Source organism: Onthophagus taurus, chromosome 2 (genome assembly GCF_036711975.1).
Source record: "Onthophagus taurus isolate NC chromosome 2, IU_Otau_3.0, whole genome shotgun sequence".
Classification (NCBI taxonomy): Eukaryota; Metazoa; Arthropoda; class Insecta; order Coleoptera; family Scarabaeidae; genus Onthophagus; species Onthophagus taurus.
This window is the reverse complement of record NC_091967.1, coordinates 4,821,351-4,839,341: the sequence shown is the minus strand read 5'-3', so window position 1 is coordinate 4,839,341 and position 17,991 is coordinate 4,821,351. Positions and strand designations below refer to the sequence as shown.

The 17,991-nt window shown below is 31.7% G+C and overlaps 2 protein-coding genes across 2 annotated transcripts; both read left to right on the top strand.

The window, feature by feature from the left end:
• Nucleotides 1-2,353: 2,353 nt before the first annotated feature.
• LOC111418969 (uncharacterized) lies at nt 2,354-3,832 on the top strand. Its single transcript, XM_023051690.2, has 2 exons — nt 2,354-2,597; nt 2,691-3,832. The coding sequence occupies exons 1-2, from the start codon at nt 2,549-2,551 to the stop codon at nt 3,767-3,769; spliced, it is 1,128 nt and encodes a 375-aa protein (XP_022907458.2). The 5' UTR covers nt 2,354-2,548; the 3' UTR covers nt 3,770-3,832.
• Nucleotides 3,833-9,417: 5,585 nt separating this feature from the next.
• LOC139428915 (uncharacterized) lies at nt 9,418-10,967 on the top strand. The gene has a single exon (XM_071193934.1). The coding sequence runs from the start codon at nt 9,667-9,669 to the stop codon at nt 10,885-10,887; it is 1,221 nt and encodes a 406-aa protein (XP_071050035.1). The 5' UTR covers nt 9,418-9,666; the 3' UTR covers nt 10,888-10,967.
• The last annotated feature ends 7,024 nt before the right edge of the window (nt 10,968-17,991 follow it).

Genomic DNA, 17,991 nt, shown 5'->3' with positions numbered 1-17,991 from the left:
TTTTTCGGGGATAGAATTCTGATGTTTTGTAACTTTCTAAAAACATTCACAAATTCGAGAAAAACCTGATACATGTTTAATATTTTAATTTATGCTTTTGGGAGTTTAAAGAAACTGATTCAACCCAACTTAGCCATACATATAATTCTTTCAAGGTCCTTCACATATCTGACGGTAAAACTCATTTCATTTAATTGCTTAATGTTCATCACTAACCTCTTGTTAATGTTTTTAGTCGTGCCTGAAGAAGACAGCCAAGCTGTCGAAACATGATTGCAAAAATAAGGTCTAGTAAATTGTAGGTCTAGTGTTGGTTCTAGTTTTACACTAACACTGTTACTAGAACTAACATTAGACCTAAAACCAGACACATTTGCATTTAGCCGTACGTCTTTTAAGACGACTAAACCCGAATGATTGTAGTTCTTGGTCTAGCACTGCATAACAATTAAAACTACAACTAACACTAGACCTAGAACTAGAAACATTCTAGTTCTAGGTCTAGGGTTAGTTCTAGTTTTACACTTACACTGTTACTATGTAGAACTAACACTATAGCTAGAACGAAAAACAGTTGGGTTTAGCCACACGTCTCTAAAGACGGCTAAACCCAAATGTTTCTAGTTCTAACGTTAGTTGTAGTGACAGTGTAAGTGTAAAACTAGAACTAACACTATACCTAGAACTAGAATCATTTGGGTTTAGCCGTCTTAAGAGACGTGCGGCTAAACTCAAATGATTCTAGTTCTAGGTATAGTGTTAATTCTACATAGTAACAGTGCTAGTGTAAAACTAGATTCTAGTTCTTGGTCTAGAGCTGCATAACAATTAAAACTAAAACTAACACTAGACCTAGAACTAGAAAGTTTCGGGTTTATCCGTGCGTCTTCAGACCCACGGCTAAACCCGAAACTTTCTAGTTCTAGATGTAGTGTTAGTTCTAGTTTTACACTTACACTGTTACTATGTGGGTAGAACTAACACTATAGCTAGAACTAAAAACAGTTGGGTTTAGCCACACGTCTCTAAAGACGGTTAAACCCAAATGTTTCTAGTTCTAACGTTAGTTCTAGTGACTGTAAGTGTAAAACTAGAACTAACACTATACCTAGAACTAGAATCATTTGGGTTTAGCCGCACGTCTCTTAAGACGGCTAAACCCGAATGATTCTAGTTCTAGGTATAGTGTTAGTTCTACATAGTAACAGTGTTAGTGTAAAACTAGAACTAACTGTAGACCTAGAAACATTCTGAAGACGCACGGCTAAACCCGAAACATTCTAGTTTTAGGTCTAGTGTTAGTTCTAGTTTTAATTGTTATGCAGCGCTAGACCAAGAACCGTAGAGCCGTCTTAAAAGACGTACGGCTAAACCCAAATGGTTCTAGTTCTAAGTCTAATGTTACTTCTAGTACCAGTGCTAGTGTAAAACTAGAACTAACCCTAGACTGTATTGATCCGTTATATCGAGGTTTTGCTCTAATGTCAAATTATATTAACATGTTGTATTTTATGTGGGACAAAGTAACTGGTTTAAATTGTAATTATTTATAAGCTGTTAATTTGGTTGCCTATATTTATGTCAAAATTATTATTAATTAAAAAACATTTTCATTTTTTAGATGTCACCTCGTTGATTTTCCAACATTAACAAACTGCAAATTCCAAAAGGCAATAAACCACAATAGTATTACGAATAGTTATCATATCCGTGCACAAAGATTATTGCTTAATATTTTCAAAGAACTTGAAGACATGTCTTTCATATATCTACATTTCTGCGTTAATGTCTCTATATTAATGAATATAGGGTTCCCATGCCATTTCTGAAACCGAAATGAGCAACACAGATTCGTCTTTCACAAGTTTTATATGTATATAGTACTCAAGAAAAATTTCACGACGTGTGACATCAAGGTAATCATCACATTAAGTAGCATTAGCTTCAACAGAACTAAACTATATTAGTATTTTGATTGTTTTAAATTAATCCCAGTTTATTGCTTGCTTTATTTGTAATAGAGACACTAATTACTCTGCTATTTGAGCATGGAAATGCATTTACGCATTAATTGCTAATTGGGTTGCCTATACAAAAACTAAAAAATTTGTAATATTATGAAACATAAAATATTTCAATCAAAATAAAGTTTTAAATGTAACCTTGTGGATTTTCCAACACCTCGGACTCTAATAGTATTTGTGAATGATGAATTGAGTTGTCGTATCCGCACATAAAAAATTGTTGTGGTTTGCGGCTTGATATTTCAACTAATTTTTTTTTTCATTTAAATCTCTTAACCACACGGAACAACATGGGTATATATAATTAATAGGATTACATAAACACTTTAAATTTTTTATCATTAACTAAACAATTCGTTTCAACAATGAATACTCTTAACCATAACAAAGAAAAAGATAAACTAAACTCGGCAACTGATGCACTTAAAATAGATATGTGCATAGAAATGGTCAACATCCTCAATATAAAAGCGTCTGTACGCATTCAATCGGGATAGTCGTAGCATCGTGTCAATTCAATTATAATGGAAATTCGCAACATCGAACAATTGTTAGAACCATATTTACAAAATGGTAAAAAATTAGTTAATTTTAATAAAAAGAAATTATTATCAGCTGGGGAAAATTATGGTAGTATAATCTTAAAAATAGAATTTGTGATCGCAGATGAATCTAATCAAAAGCAAGAAGTGATTAAGTGCGTCGCTAAATTAGTTCCACCAAGAGGAATTTTATGGGATATCTTCGACACAGTGTCCACTTTCAAGAAAGAAATCGCAGTTTATAACACAATAGTACCAGCGTTAAATCAATTTGGACGAGAACACGGTATAGAATGTATATTACCATACTTTGCTGAATATTGTAATTCTAGAGTTACGCTACAACCCAATAGCTGCGACGTTGACGATGATGCGGTGTTATTATTAAACAATTTGCAAGAGGATGGTTACGAAGTTGAAGATAGATTCGTTGGTTTCGATAAAGAATCTGTAATAATGATTATTAAAAGTTTAGCAACACTTCACGCAACATCAATTGCTTATAAACTTTCTAAACCGGATGAGTTCCAAAACAAAGTGTTAAAGCATATTGAGAAATGCTTAGTAGGCAAACTTGATGAAACAGCACAAAATACTCAAATCGATTGTTTTAAAACATTTCTTGCAAAATATCCTAACTTAACGCATCTATCTCAACGAATGATTAATTCATACCGTCAAGGAATAAAGAAATTATGCCAAGAAAGAACACCAATAGAACCATTTGCTACTTTTGTTCACGGTGATCTTTGGACGAACAACATATTAATAAAATCAATCAATAAAAATCCAGTATCTATCAAATTCGTTGATTTCCAAGTTATTGAATACGGAAATCCTGCGAGAGATGTAATTTTCTTTCTTTATACAAGTGCCCAAATGGAATTATTACAACTTATCGACGATTACTTGTTAATTTATCATAACCACTTTATTGACACATTAAAATTATTAAATTGTGATCCAAATCCGTTCAATTATGATACATTTTTAAAACAAATTGATGACGCTGCTAAAGAAATGGAATTCGCCCACGTGATGTTTATTCTGCCTCCAGTGTTTACCGAAAAAGGGAAAGCGGTAGAACTTAGCGATATGAAAGATCAGAATGATATCGTATCTTCAGTTGACCGAATACATGTGAATTATCAATCCAGATTTGCATTTGTCCTTGAAGATTTTGCAAAAAGAGGGTGGATATAACGTTTAAAACTTAAATTTTTTAGCAAACTGTTTTTATTAATAAACTACTAATCTAAATAATAATACGTTTGTCTTTTTTACTGTAATTTTCCTAATTTTTAACTAGTTTTTATGTCATATCTTCAAGTTTTATTTATTAAACAGCATCAAAAAGTTTTTGAAGTGAGTGGATGTAAAATGCATTCTTAACAGATAGGTACACAGTTTTAGAAATTTATAGTCAAGTAAGTTCTTGGTCCATACAGACACTAAGAAGGAGTGACCACAACAGCAAGGCTAATTACCTTATTTATGGACCTTGAAACTTAATACTGCTTTGATTAAACATTAGATACTGCTTGAAGAAGATAAGATACTCGTTGCAGAAGACCAGATACTGGTCGCATAAGACTAGATACTGCTTTTAGAACACTAGACACTACGGGCAGAGGTCTACACTGCTAATAAATAAAATTATTATAAATACATTATAAAATACAGCTACTAGAAAATTAAATATTGCTTGCAGTGGACTACTTAGTGCTTGTTGAAAACTTGTTATTAGTCATAAAAGGCTAGACACTGCCGGCAGAAGACTACATACTGCATGTAGAAGATACCGCAACTGAATAATTAGTAGTTGCTACTACCATCCTAGATACTGTGCTGGTAGAAAATTAGATAACGCTCATGGAAGACTAGGTACTACTGACAGACACTTAGACAGTTAATAAAAAACTAGATATCGCTTCCATAAAATAACCTATTGCTTCAAGAATGCTAGATGCTTTTGACAGAAGACTAGTCACTGCAAATATAACGCTAAATACAGCTACTAGAAGTCTACATATTGCTTGCAGAGGACTACTTACTATTTGAAAACTTGTTATTATTGATAAAACGCTAGATACGGCTGGTAGAAAAGATAGATTTAAATGTCCATTTCTTGGCGGTACATTCAAACAATTTTGACCTTAGCTTTGACAAACCCGTGTAGCGTACAATCAGACACACCAATAGAACCATTTGCTACTTTTTTTCACGGTGATCTTTGGACGAACAATATATCAATAAAATCAATCAATAAAAAACCAGTATCTAACAAATTCGTTGATTACCAAGTTATTGAATACGGAAATTCTGCGAGAGACGTTATTTTCTTTCCTTATACAAGTAATTTTCCTAATTTATAACTAGTTTTTAACTTATATCTTCAAGTTTTATTTATTAAACAGCATCAAAAAGTTTTTGAAGTGAGTGGATCTAAAATGCATTCTTAACAGATAGGTATACAGTTTTACAGGTTTACAGTCAAGTAAGTTCTTGGTCTATACAGACACTAAGAAGGAGTGGCCACAACAGCAAGGCTAATTACCTTATTCATGGACCTTGAAACTTAATACTGCTTTGATTAAACATTAGATACTGCTTGAAGAAGATAAGATACTCATTGCAGAAGACGAGATACTGGTCGCATAAGACTAGATACTGCTTTTAGAACACTAGACACTACTGGCAGAGGTCTACACTGCTAATAAATAAAATTATTATAAATACATTATAAAATACAGCTATTAGAAAATTAAATATTGCTTGCAGTGGACTACTTAGTGCTTGTTGAAAACTTGTTATTATACATAAAAGGCTAGACACTGCCGGCAGAAGACTACATACTGCATGTAGAAGATTAGATACTGCTGCAAAAGGACTGAATACCGCAACTGAATAATTAGTAGTTGCTACTACCATCCTAGATATTGTGCTGGTAGAAAATTAGATAACGCTCATGGAAGACTAGGTACTACTGACAGACACTTAGACAGTTAATAAAAAACTAGATATCATTTTAAGTCGTACAAAGACTTGAGAAACTATACTAACTCAGCAATCCGTCGGGAAAAAAAGGCTTATCTTTCTTTAATATTTCATAACAATAATTCTCGTAAACTCTGGAACAATCTCAAGTCGTTTGGAGTATGTGGTGTTAAAACGAAGTCAATTCCGTCTACTGTGGGAAATGCTGATGATATTAATAATTTTTTTCTTTCCTCTCAAAATCAACATGATTGTGATCCCAACTTATTGCACTTCTACAATACTAATAGATTATCTTCTGTTTCTACAGAATTTTCCTTTTCTTTAGTTTCTGAGGAAGAGGTTTTGGAAGCGCTTAATCGAATTAAAACAAATGCTGTTGGTAGTGATGGAGTTACGAAGCAGATGCTTTTATTAAGTTCTCCGGTGACACTGCCGTACATGTGCCACATAATCAACTTTTGTATCGAGGGGTCGGTCTATCCGAGGCAGTGGAGGGGTGCTCTTGTTAAACCTGTACCTAAAACTGGAACGGTTGCTTGTTTGCAGGATCTTAGGCCTATAAGTATTTTGCCTGTCTTTTCTAAAGTATTTGAAAGATTATTGTCCACTAGGTTGTGGTCACATTTAAATGCGCATTGTATACTACCTAGCTTGCAGTCGGGTTTCCGTTCTGGGTATAGCTGCACTACGACTCTTTTGGATATCACGGATGATGTTCTACGTGGTATCGATGACGGGTTGGCCACGGCTCTGGTCTTGCTTGACTTTTCCAAAGCTTTTGATATTTTGCATCATTCGCTGCTGGTTGAAGTGCTTGGGTATATTGGACTGTCGGGGTCTGCTCTCAATCTTATTCAGAATTATCTTTGTTACCGTTCACAGCGAGTAGCTTGTAATGGTGAGTTATCTGCACAAGTTGAGGTCGTGTCGGGTGTGCCGCAGGGTTCTATTCTTGGCCCAATTCTGTTTTCAATTTATACTTCCCAACTGTGTTTGGCTGTAAAGCACTGTACTGCGCACATGTATGCTGATGATATTCAATTATACTACACTTTTCCAACATCAAATCTAGCTGTGGCTGAAAGTAATATTAATGCTGACTTGAAGGCCTTGGTCAATACTGCTAATGAGCACAGCTTAAGGATAAATCCATCTAAGTCATCGGTGATGGTCTTTGGGAGCCGGGGTGTTTTGGACGAAGTCAGGGATGGGTTGAGCTTGAAAATTGACTCTGATGTTTTGCAGGTTGCTGAAAGTGCAAGGAATTTGGGTATCATTATTGACAGTAAACTTAGATTTGACTCGTTCATTGGTAGTCTACTGCGTCGTGCATATGCAGCGTTAAAATTGCTCTATAATAGTAGGCATTTATTGGAACAGCAACTGCGGATACGCTTGTGTGACGCCCTGGTTCTCTCGATCTTTAATTACGGTGATGTATTGTATGGCCCTTGTATTGATAATATTCACAAGGTAAGAATTCAAAGAGTTCAGAATGCGTGCTTACGTTTTATTTATGGCATTAGGAAATATGCGAGTATCTCATACACCTTAAAATGGGTGGGCTGGTTGAATATGTCACGTCGTAGGGCCCTTCACTCTGCTTGCCTCTACCATAAGGTTTTGACTACCAAATGTCCACCATATTTATACAACAAAATTCAATTTCGAACAGACGTTCATAATATTAATATTAGGCACAGACATACGTTAACAATACCCCAGCATCGACTGGAAATTTTTAAAAGATCTTTCACGTATTGTGTGCCTAATTTGTTGAATAACTGTCCACTTTCGGTCTTGCAGGAATCTGAGCGGGTTTTCAGGGTGATATATAGGTCTGAGTTATTGAATGAGCAGAATTGTGATGACATATGAATCAAATTTTTTTTTTTTGTTGTTTTTTCTCTTTTTTCTTTCTTTTATTGTTTTTTCGTGTTTCTTCTCCTTTCCTTGTCTTAACTCTTCTTTTTTACTAGAAAGCTAGTCTTACTATTATGTATAATTGGTATTAATTTTAAGTTTTTGGTAACAACTAGTCTTTCTATTTCCGTTTGCCGTCATGAAGTTTAAGTTTATTTATACAAAATGTAGAAAAAGGACCAATGAAAAACAGCTGACCCACTGGGAATGCTGACGTGGTCCTTTTTAACTCATGGCATTTCATTTTGGTTTTATTTTAGTTTTTAAGTATTTTGTTATTGGGGTTTATAATGGTGCTATGGGTTAATAAACATTATTATTATTATATCGCTTCCATAAAATAATCTATTGCTTCAAGAATGCTAGATGCTTTTGACAGAAGACTAGTCACTACAAATATATCGCTAAATACAGCTACTAGAAGTCTACATATTGCTTGCAGAGGACTAATTACTACTTGAAAACTTGTTATTATTGATAAAACGCTAGATATGGCTGCGGTACATTCAAACAATTTTGACCTTAGCTTTGACAAACCCGTGTAGCGTACAATCAGACACACCAATAGAACCATTTGCTACTTTTTTTCACGGTGATCTTTGGACGAACAATATATCAATAAAATCAATCAATAAAAAACCAGTATCTAACAAATTCGTTGATTACCAAGTTATTAAATACGGAAATTCTGCGAGAGACGTTATTTTCTTTCCTTATACAAGTAATTTTCCTAATTTATAACTAGTTTTTAACTTATATCTTCAAGTTTTATTTATTAAACAGCATCAAAAAGTTTTTGAAGTGAGTGGATCTAAAATGCATTCTTAACAGATAGGTATACAGTTTTACAGGTTTACAGTTAAGTAAGTTCTTGGTCTATACAGACACTAAGAAGAAGTGACCACAACAGCAAGGCTAATTACCTTATCTGTGGACCTTTCAACTTGATATTGCTTGAAGACTACTATTTATTGCGTGTAAAAATCTAGACACTGCTTGCAGAAAACTAGATAGTGATTGCAGAAGACTAGATACTGGTCGTAGAAGACGAGATATTGCTTTTAGTACACTAGACATTACTGGCAGAGGCCTACACTGCTAATAAATGCTATAAGATGAAAGCTTAAGGAAAACTAGATACCCGTTCCATAAAATTAGCTATGGCCAGAAGGTTACTGCAAATATAAGGTTAAATACAGCTACTAGAAAATTAAATATTGTTCTTGCAGTGCTTGTTGAACACTTGTTATTATTCATAAAAGGCTAGACACGGCTGGCAGAAGACTGCTAATAGATGTATAAATGGTATAAGATGAATCATCCTAGATACTGTGCTGATAGAGAATTAGATACCGCTCATAGAAGACTAGATACTACTGGCAGACCCCTAGACAGCTAATAAAAAACTAGATATGGCCTCCATAAACCAACCTATTGCTTCAAAACTGCTAAATGCTCTTGGCAGAAGACTAGTTACTGCAAATAAAAGGCTGAATACAGCTACTAGAAGTATACTTATTGCTTGCAGAGAACTTGCTACTTGAAAACTTGTTATTATTGATAAAACGCTAGATACGGCAACAAACAATTTTGACCTTAGCTTTGACATATGAAATTGCTGATGAGTGACGAGGTGCTATATAGATATTTGTTTTTCTCGCAGATAAATCAAAAATGTTCAAAAATTAATGAATAATAATAACTGCATAAAATAAATTTGTAATGTCTTAAACATTTTATTTTAACAATTTAACTAAAACGGAAATCGAGATAGGAATGTTCTTATCTATTTAATAGCCATGATAAAATTATAATTTTTCTTACAAATATTTGTGTAATATTATTGAAGTTACTCAAGTAAATACGATATGAACAGACAATTACAGCGTCGCAAATTGTAGATAGGTACGCTAAAATTACCACACTTATATTTTCATTAAAATAAAATTACACTCCACTACTTAAATAATATTTACTCATCTTTGACCTTGTAACTAACATTTAAAGAGCACTTCTAAGTTAATCTACACAGTGATGGATTTGTATCAGTAAAGTGGTTGTACAGTTTTTGCTAAATGTCTATTAATAAAACACGACCAACTCACAACTGTTCAGTTGTCGTTATAAGTTTACTGCGTGCATACGCAAACTTGCTCTTGATATATCAGTAAATAAAAATGGAAATAAAATCGTTTGATAAGTTAATTGTTAATTCGTTGTTGAAAGATGGTAAGAAATACGTTTCGAATGAGTGTAAAAATCTGTTATCCAACGGTGAAAACTACGGAAGTATTATGCTCGATGTGAAAGTTACGCTGACGGACAAGGATGGAAATGAAGAGGTCGTGAATTGTGTTGCAAAAACTTGTCCGCCAAAAGGAATTTGTTGGATGATTTTTAACGTACCTTACACCGTTAAGAAAGAAATTGCGTTTTATCAAACGGTAATACCAACGTTAAATAATTTCGGAAAAACTCACGGAATCGATGAGATTATACCATTTTTTGCAAAAACTTATGGAAGTAGAATATCTTTAGATCCCAATTCAGATGTTGTAGATACAGATGCCGCACTTTTATTAGAAAATATGAAGTTAAAAGGATACGGATTACCCGATAGATTTATCGGGTTTAATTTAGAAGAAGCTAAAATTGTTCTTAAAAATCTAACTACATTCCATGCTGTTCCTATAGCACTTAAACTCCAAAAACCAGATGAATTTAAAGAAAAAATTAAACCTACACTAGCAAGAGATATGAAGTTCAACCCACCTTCCGATATGATTGATAATCTTATGGCGGTAATAAAAAATATATGTATCGATGCTAAATTAGAACATTTATTACCTAAGTTAGAAAAAAATTTTAAAAGATATTGCGAAGAACTCGTGGATAATCCAAAAATTAAAGAACCTTTTGCTACAATGGTCCATAATGACCTTTGGGTCAACAACGTAATGTTTAAATATGATAATAACATTCCATCTAAATGTATTTTAGTTGATTTTCAAGGACTTGATTATAGTTCCCCAACAAACGATCTTCTATTTCTTTTATACACAAGCATCGATTTATCATTAATTGAAACCAAATTTGATGATTTAGTAAAATATTATTTCGAATCATTTATTGATATATTAAAAAAATTGAAATGTCCCAATATAGAACAATTTACTTTTGAAGCTTTTCTAGAAGAAATGGCTTTATTCGCTAATGAAATTCAATTATATCATATTATTCTTATGTGTCAACCGATTTATATGAAGAAAGAGGATGCGAAAGATTTATCGAAAATGGAAGAAACCATGAATTCCACCACGATAAGTTCGTTACATGAAAATTTCAAGAAGAAAATTATTTTTGTTTTGTCCAATTATGAAAAACGAGGGTGGATTTAAATGAATTATAGAGAAATTTTATTTGATTAAATTAATTTTTATAAATTGTATTTTTATTTTAATAAATATTATAAAGAAAGTTTGCAAACTTTTACTATTTCATGTCGTAAATTTTTTTTTCAGCTTAGTACCATATCAACCTATGTAATTATTCTTGTGTAAGTTATATTTCCGTTAAATCAATAACCCATTTTAATCAAGCATTAAAATAAATAATGATGTAGAATTTAAAAATATTAAAATAATTTTCTGCAAAAGTCAGACTATCTAGCATGTTAATTCTTGAAATCTGCGATAAAGCATCTGAAAATGATCAAAAAAAGCAATCTTCTTTACATTGTCAGAATATTGAGAATAGTAATTAACCCTTTGTGTCCCAAGAAGTCAAACATTTTGAAACTTTGTGACAGAATCAAACAGAATTAAAACGCTATCAAAATACACTCAGTAAAGGCCTTTGGAATAAAATTTTAGCAAAATATGCAATCCCCCTATTTTCGCATAGTCTAAGTGTAAAAAAAGATGCTAATTAAAAAATTTCTGGAAACCGTGTTTATTGAAATTAAGAAATAAAACTTATTTTAAATTAAAGCTTGAAGCTTTCTGTTTAAATCGATGTATAACAATCGATGGGTTGAATTAAAAAAATATTGAGAAAAAGAGTATTGAGTTAAAACTAACATTTTCGTATAATCTAAAAGTGTCAAAAAAGATGCTAATTTAAAAATTCCTGGAAGCCGTATTTATTGAAGTTAAGGAATGAAACGTATTTTAAATTAAAGCTCAAAGCTTTCTCTTTAAAATGATGTATAATAATTGTTGGGTTGGATTGGAAAAATATAGAGAAAAAAATTTTTGAAACAAAACTTACATTTTCGAATAACCTAAAAATGTTAAAAAGATGCTAATTTAAAAATTCCTGTAAGCCGTATTTATTGAAATTAAGGAATGAAACTTATTTTAAATTAAAGCTCAAAGCTTTCTCTTTAAAATGATGTATAATAATTGTTGGGTTGGATTGGAAAAATATAGAGAAAAAAAAAGTTGAAATAAAACTTACATTTTCGTATAACCTAAGAGTGTCAAAAAAGATGCTATTTTAAAAATTCCTGGAAGCCGTATTTATTGAAGTTAAGGAATGAAACTTATTTTAAATTAAAGCTCAAAGCTTTCTCTTTAAAATGATGTATAATAATTGTTGGGTTGGATTGGAAAAATATAGAGAAAAAAAAAGTTGAAATAAAACTTACATTTTCGTATAACCTAAGAGTGTCAAAAAAGATGCTATTTTAAAAATTCCTGGAAGCCGTATTTATTGAAGTTAAGGAATGAAACTTATTTTAAATTAAAGCTCAAAGCTTTCTCTTTAAAATGATGTATAATAATTGTTGGGTTGGATTGGAAAAATATAGAGAAAAAAAAAGTTGAAATAAAACTTACATTTTCGTATAACCTAAGAGTGTCAAAAAAGATGCTATTTTAAAAATTCCTGGAAGCCGTATTTATTGAAGTTAAGGAATGAAACTTATTTTAAATTAAAGCTCAAAGCTTTCTCTTTAAAATGATGTATAATAATTGTTGGGTTTGATTGGAAAAATATTAAGAACAAAAATGTTGAAACAACACTTACATTTAAAAGAGTCAAAAAAGATGCTAATTTAAAAATTCTTAGAAACAATGTTTATTGAAATTAAGGAATGAGACTTATTTTAAATTTAAGCTCAATGTTTTCTTTTTAAAATGATCTGTAATAATCACACTTAATAACCATTTATCAAAGAAATACCTTCTTGAACAACAAAATTCAACAGCACCACTTTTCACTAAACTTCTAACCTCACATCTGGATGAATAAGTTTAAAGTGTACCTAAAAATCCTACAGTGCGGATTGCGACGTTTTTTATACAGATTATTTATAACGGTAAAGTTGATTAGAAAATGATGTAGATTCATTACAGCTTAGGTTTGACTTGCAGAAACTGAATATTCAAAGCAAGTTGTGATCTTTGTGGTCTTTAGTAGTCTTTAAGTAAATGATGGATCACAACATTTCTTTTATTGTATAATTCCCTGTGGCAATGTTCTGCGAGTGATGACTACTCTACTTGAGACAACACGATGCTTTCTTTTTGAGATAATAAGTAACTTGAGTACAGATTGCAGACAACTGACGTTACAGCAAATTATCTTTCATTTTCTGCCTCTACACCTATCTTCTGCAGCTCTCTTTCACATTCGAATAGCCAGATTAGTGGTGCGTACGAGAGTCTCGTAAATAAGTATTTCTGCAAATAATATCTGCAATATTTCTGCAAATATTTTCATATCTACAATCTGGAATTCCAGTAATGATATGTTGAAAGTACCTCTTGTCTACTTTAGACATGGACTTGGTGCATTGTGTCAAAATGTTGTTGATTTAAAACCATATGCTCTTGAGGCCAAAAAATGAATACTGCTAGAAGAAGTGCATAAATTACTAATCAACTTTCAAATACTTTCCAAGAAACTCAGAGGTCTGCTCTCTACTAATAGATAATATTGAGAGTAAAATATTTGCATGGAACCGAAAGGCAGATCGAAACGCTGTCGAAGAGCAGCTTATTGTTAGTTTTCAGGCTGCGAGATACAAAATATTAAAGCATTATCGTAAAACTAATTAGATTTAAGCTGCAGTTTTAATTCTCGATTTGCGGCATAAGATAGAAGTTTTTGATATGACAAGAATTGAAAGAAACTTCGATTCAGAAATTTGAAGATGTATTATATGTACGTTCGAAAGTAACGGTATTGGAGGAACGAGAAGATTTTAGAGTGGAAAAATCGGATTTTGTAATTGATTTTGATGTTTTTTATGCAGTAAATCCTACGCCTGCCGAAGGAAAATGGATGTAATAAAGACACAGATATATTAACACTAATTCAGATCATTCCACTGTTTTTTGCCGTATATTTGGTTGTCAGTTTCTAGTTTTAGTTTTATTTCAAATAACACTAGCCTCAAAAGCCTACGAACTTATAGATAACGGTGAAGTTGATCAGAAAATGATGCAGATTAATTACAGATTATGTTTGACTTGAAGAAACTGACTATTCAAATCAAGTATGGTCTTTTGTAGTAAATCACAACTGATTTCTTTTATGTTCTGCGACTGCTGACTACTCTATTTTATGGATTAAACACCGCAGACTCGCCTTTCTACGTAGATGTAGAAAGAAGAATGTGACTCTAACATTTCTTAAAGTGCAATATCACACTGACTCAGCTGCAGCTCGTAAAATCACGTACAGAACAGAACAAACCTTACTTCGTAAAGGAAATACGCCTGACAATTTCGGATAACTGGTATCATATATCGGTTGGGTTACTCATATAAACTGCTCTGCAAAGCTAATATTAAAAAAAGTGTTGAAGCAAACACCAGACTTTACCTTCTTTATACTTTTTAAGTATGTTGCAAAAATTCCGTGGCCCGTTATGGCTTGTGTTGTGTGATAATCTACTTGTGGCCCTTTTTTATGCCATTGTTTAACGTCTCTTATCAAATTTCTTGCCCATCCTGTATATTTGCTCCATCTTTCCTGCCATTTCTCACTTAGCATCCGTCTGTTCTGCGTCTTAGTCTTCCCATTTTCTTCCTAATTAATACTTCTATATGCTGATGTTATGCTAATGGAAGTCTTTCTTTTTATTATTCTTATCATTCCAACATATTTCTTGTGTTTCATAGTTATCTCCCACGCTGAAGCTGCATACAGAGTAATGGATCTCACCACGGCTACCAATAGTCTTCTCCTTGCCTGTCTCGGACCTCCCTTTTTCGGCATTAGGAGTAATAAGTTCCTATACGCTAGGCTCGGGTACACCCACAGATATTTTACCGCCAGCGGCTCTTTATCATTTCCTTCCCAACTCTTATCTCAATGCTCTTCATTTTCCTTCTACCCTCCAATATAACAACCTCTCACTTCTCTTCCACCATTTCTAGTCCCAACTCTCTCTTTAAGTTTACGTTTCAAAAAATCATAAAAAGACGATTTTTGAATATATCATTACGCAATTTTCAGTAATTATAGAAGAAAGTGTTACCTTTTTAATGAAGAAAACCGTTTTTGAAAATCTTTTTTCGTTCTTGAGATAAAAATTTTAAACACAACGATACATTTTCCCACTTTGTAGAGAATACAACGATTTTCGATTTGATTCAAAAAATCGTATAAAATCGGGCATCTAATGAATCGTTATAAAACTACCGCCAATTATAAAGTAAACTGTAATCTTTTCAACGAAAAAGGCCGTTTATAAAAATATTTCTTACTTCTTGAGGTATTAAACTTTTTGTTTCATCGCTGTCTTATATTTAAATTACTTAATCAATCGTTTTCAAAAAATCATAAATAATCGATTTTATTACGCAATTTTCAGTAATTATAGAAGAAAGTGTTACCTTTTTAATGAAGAAAACCGTTTTTGAAAATCTTTTTTCGTTCTTGAGATAAAAATTTTAAACACAACGATACATTTTCCCACTTTGTTGAGAATACAACGATTTTCGATTTGATTCAAAAAATCGTATAAAATCGGGCATCTAATGAATCGTTATAAAACTACCGCCAGTTATAAAGTAAACTGTAATCTTTTCAACGAAAAAGGCCGTTTTTAAAAATATTTCTTACTTCTTGAGGTATTAAACTTTTTGTCTCATCGCTGTCTTATATTTAAATTACTTAATCAATCGTTTTCAAAAAATCATAAATAATCGATTTTTGAAGATATCATTACGCAATTTTCAGTAATTATAGAAGAAAGTGTTACCTTTTTAATAAAGAAATCCGTTTTTGAAAGTCTTTTTTCGTTCTTGAAATAAAAATTTTTAAATGCAACGATACATTTTCCCACTTTGTTGAGAATACAACGATTTTCGATTTGATTCAAAAAATCGTATAAAATCGGGCATCTAATGAATCGTTATAAAACTGTCGCCAATTATAAAGTAAACTGTGATCTTTTCAACGACACAAGCCGTTTTTAAAAATATTTCTTACTTCATGAGATATTAAACTTTTTGTTTCATCGCTATCTTATATTTAAATTTGTTAATCAATCGTTTTCAAAAAATCATAAAAAAACGATTTTTGTAGATATCATTACGCAATTTTCAGTAATTATAGAAGGAAGTGCTACCTTTTTAATAAAGAAAACCGTTTTTGAAAATCTATTTTCGTTCTTGAGATAAAAATTTTTAAACACAACGATACATTTTCCCACCTTGTAGCGAATACAACAATTTTCGATTTGATTTAAAAATTCGTAAAGAATCGGGCATCTAATGAATCGTTATAAAACTGTCGCCAATTATAAAGTAAACTGTGATCTTTTCAACGACACAGGCCGTTTTTAAAAATATTTCTTACTTCATGAGATATTCAACTTTTTGTTTCATCGCTATCTTATATTTAAATTTCTTAATCAATCGTTTTCAAAAAATCATAAAAAAACGATTTTTGTAGATATCATTACGCAATTTTCAGTAATTATAGAAGGAAGTGCTACCTTTTTAATAAAGAAAACCGTTTTTGAAAATCTATTTTCGTTCTTGAGATAAAAATTTTTAAACACAACGATACATTTTCCCACCTTGTAGCGAATACAACGATTTTCGATTTGATTCAAAAATTCGTATAAAATCGGTCATCTAATGAATCGTTATAAAACTGTCGCCAATTATAAAGTAAACTGTGATCTTTTCAACGACACAGGCCGTTTTTAAAAATATTTCTTACTTCATGAGATATTCAACTTTTTGTTTCATCGCTATCTTATATTTAAATTTCTTAATCAATCGTTTTCAAAAAATCATAAAAAAAACGATTTTTGTAGATATCATTACGCAATTTTCAGTAATTATAGAAGGAAGTGCTACCTTTTTAATAAAGAAAACCGTTTTTGAAAATCTATTTTCGTTCTTGAGATAAAAATTTTTAAACACAACGATACATTTTCCCACCTTGTAGCGAATACAACGATTTTCGATTTGATTCAAAAATTCGTATAAAATCGGGCATCTAATGAATCGTTATAAAACTGTCGCCAATTATAAAGTAAACTGTATAAAGTAAACTTTTTATTTCTTTGGAGAATCTTCCCCCACGGTGCTGAGTTGAATGCATTTCAACCTAACCCATGTCACGTGTACAATAGGTTTAACATTAATCGGTGGAATAAGCAGTTGAAAGAAAAAATATTCTGGTGTCCGCTTTTGGAGTCCTAAAATATCTGTGCGTGTGTGTGCTCGACAATTACAGCAAAGTTAGGGTTCATAAGGATAATAACTGGGAGAGTTTTTCTTTTATTTGGTGAAGGTTTCACATTTCTATCTTGCTTGGTTGCTTTCCAGTGTCCGGTCAAAGGTGCACCATGACTTTACAAAAAAGATCGTTTACCAATTCCTTATTGCAATATCGATTTGTTTTTAACCTTATCGTAATTACTTTAATATCCCGATGTGTTTTGTCTCGATACTCTTCATTAAGTAGAAATGTGTTATCTAAATTACTAAATAATAATTTAATGATTTTTTTTTAATTGGACTTGATTGTACGATGTTCAAGTCAACAATTCTTTTTTAAAAGTTTTAAAAATAAAATTACATTGGTTAAAAACAAGTTTATGATAGTGTTTACTTCTAAAATTACTCCAGATAAGAAATATGCAACTTAATTGAAGTGGTAAAAAAAGCAATTAGTTTACAATTTCGAATCAAAAAGTTTTATTGCATATTTAATTTGATGAATTGTGAATAAATTTGAATTGATTTGTTTTAACACATAAAAAATTAAATCAATATTTTTAGAAGGCGTGTATTTGGTTGCATAACTACAATTTATTTAATTTCTTAATCTTATCTGTTGGAGTGAATTAATAAATCTTAATCTTAATTATTTGTTTTAATAACTTGATTTATTAAAAAAAAATTAAAACAATTCGTAATAAAATTGTTTTTATTTCGAGTCATAGTGAGATCCATGAAATTGGAATTTAAAATTTTAAGGCTAATCTATCACCTATTTTACAACGAATACCTACATCAAAGTGTTTTATC

Excerpts from the sequence above, each read along its gene's own strand:
- LOC111418969 (XM_023051690.2), top strand. The coding sequence starts at position 2,549 with ATGGAAATTCGCAACATCGAACAATTGTTAGAACCATATTTACAAAAT. Across the intron at positions 2,598-2,690 it reads AGAACCATATTTACAAAATG|ATGAATCTAATCAAAAGCAA; the intron begins GTAAAAAATTAG and ends TTGTGATCGCAG.
- LOC139428915 (XM_071193934.1), top strand. The coding sequence starts at position 9,667 with ATGGAAATAAAATCGTTTGATAAGTTAATTGTTAATTCGTTGTTGAAA.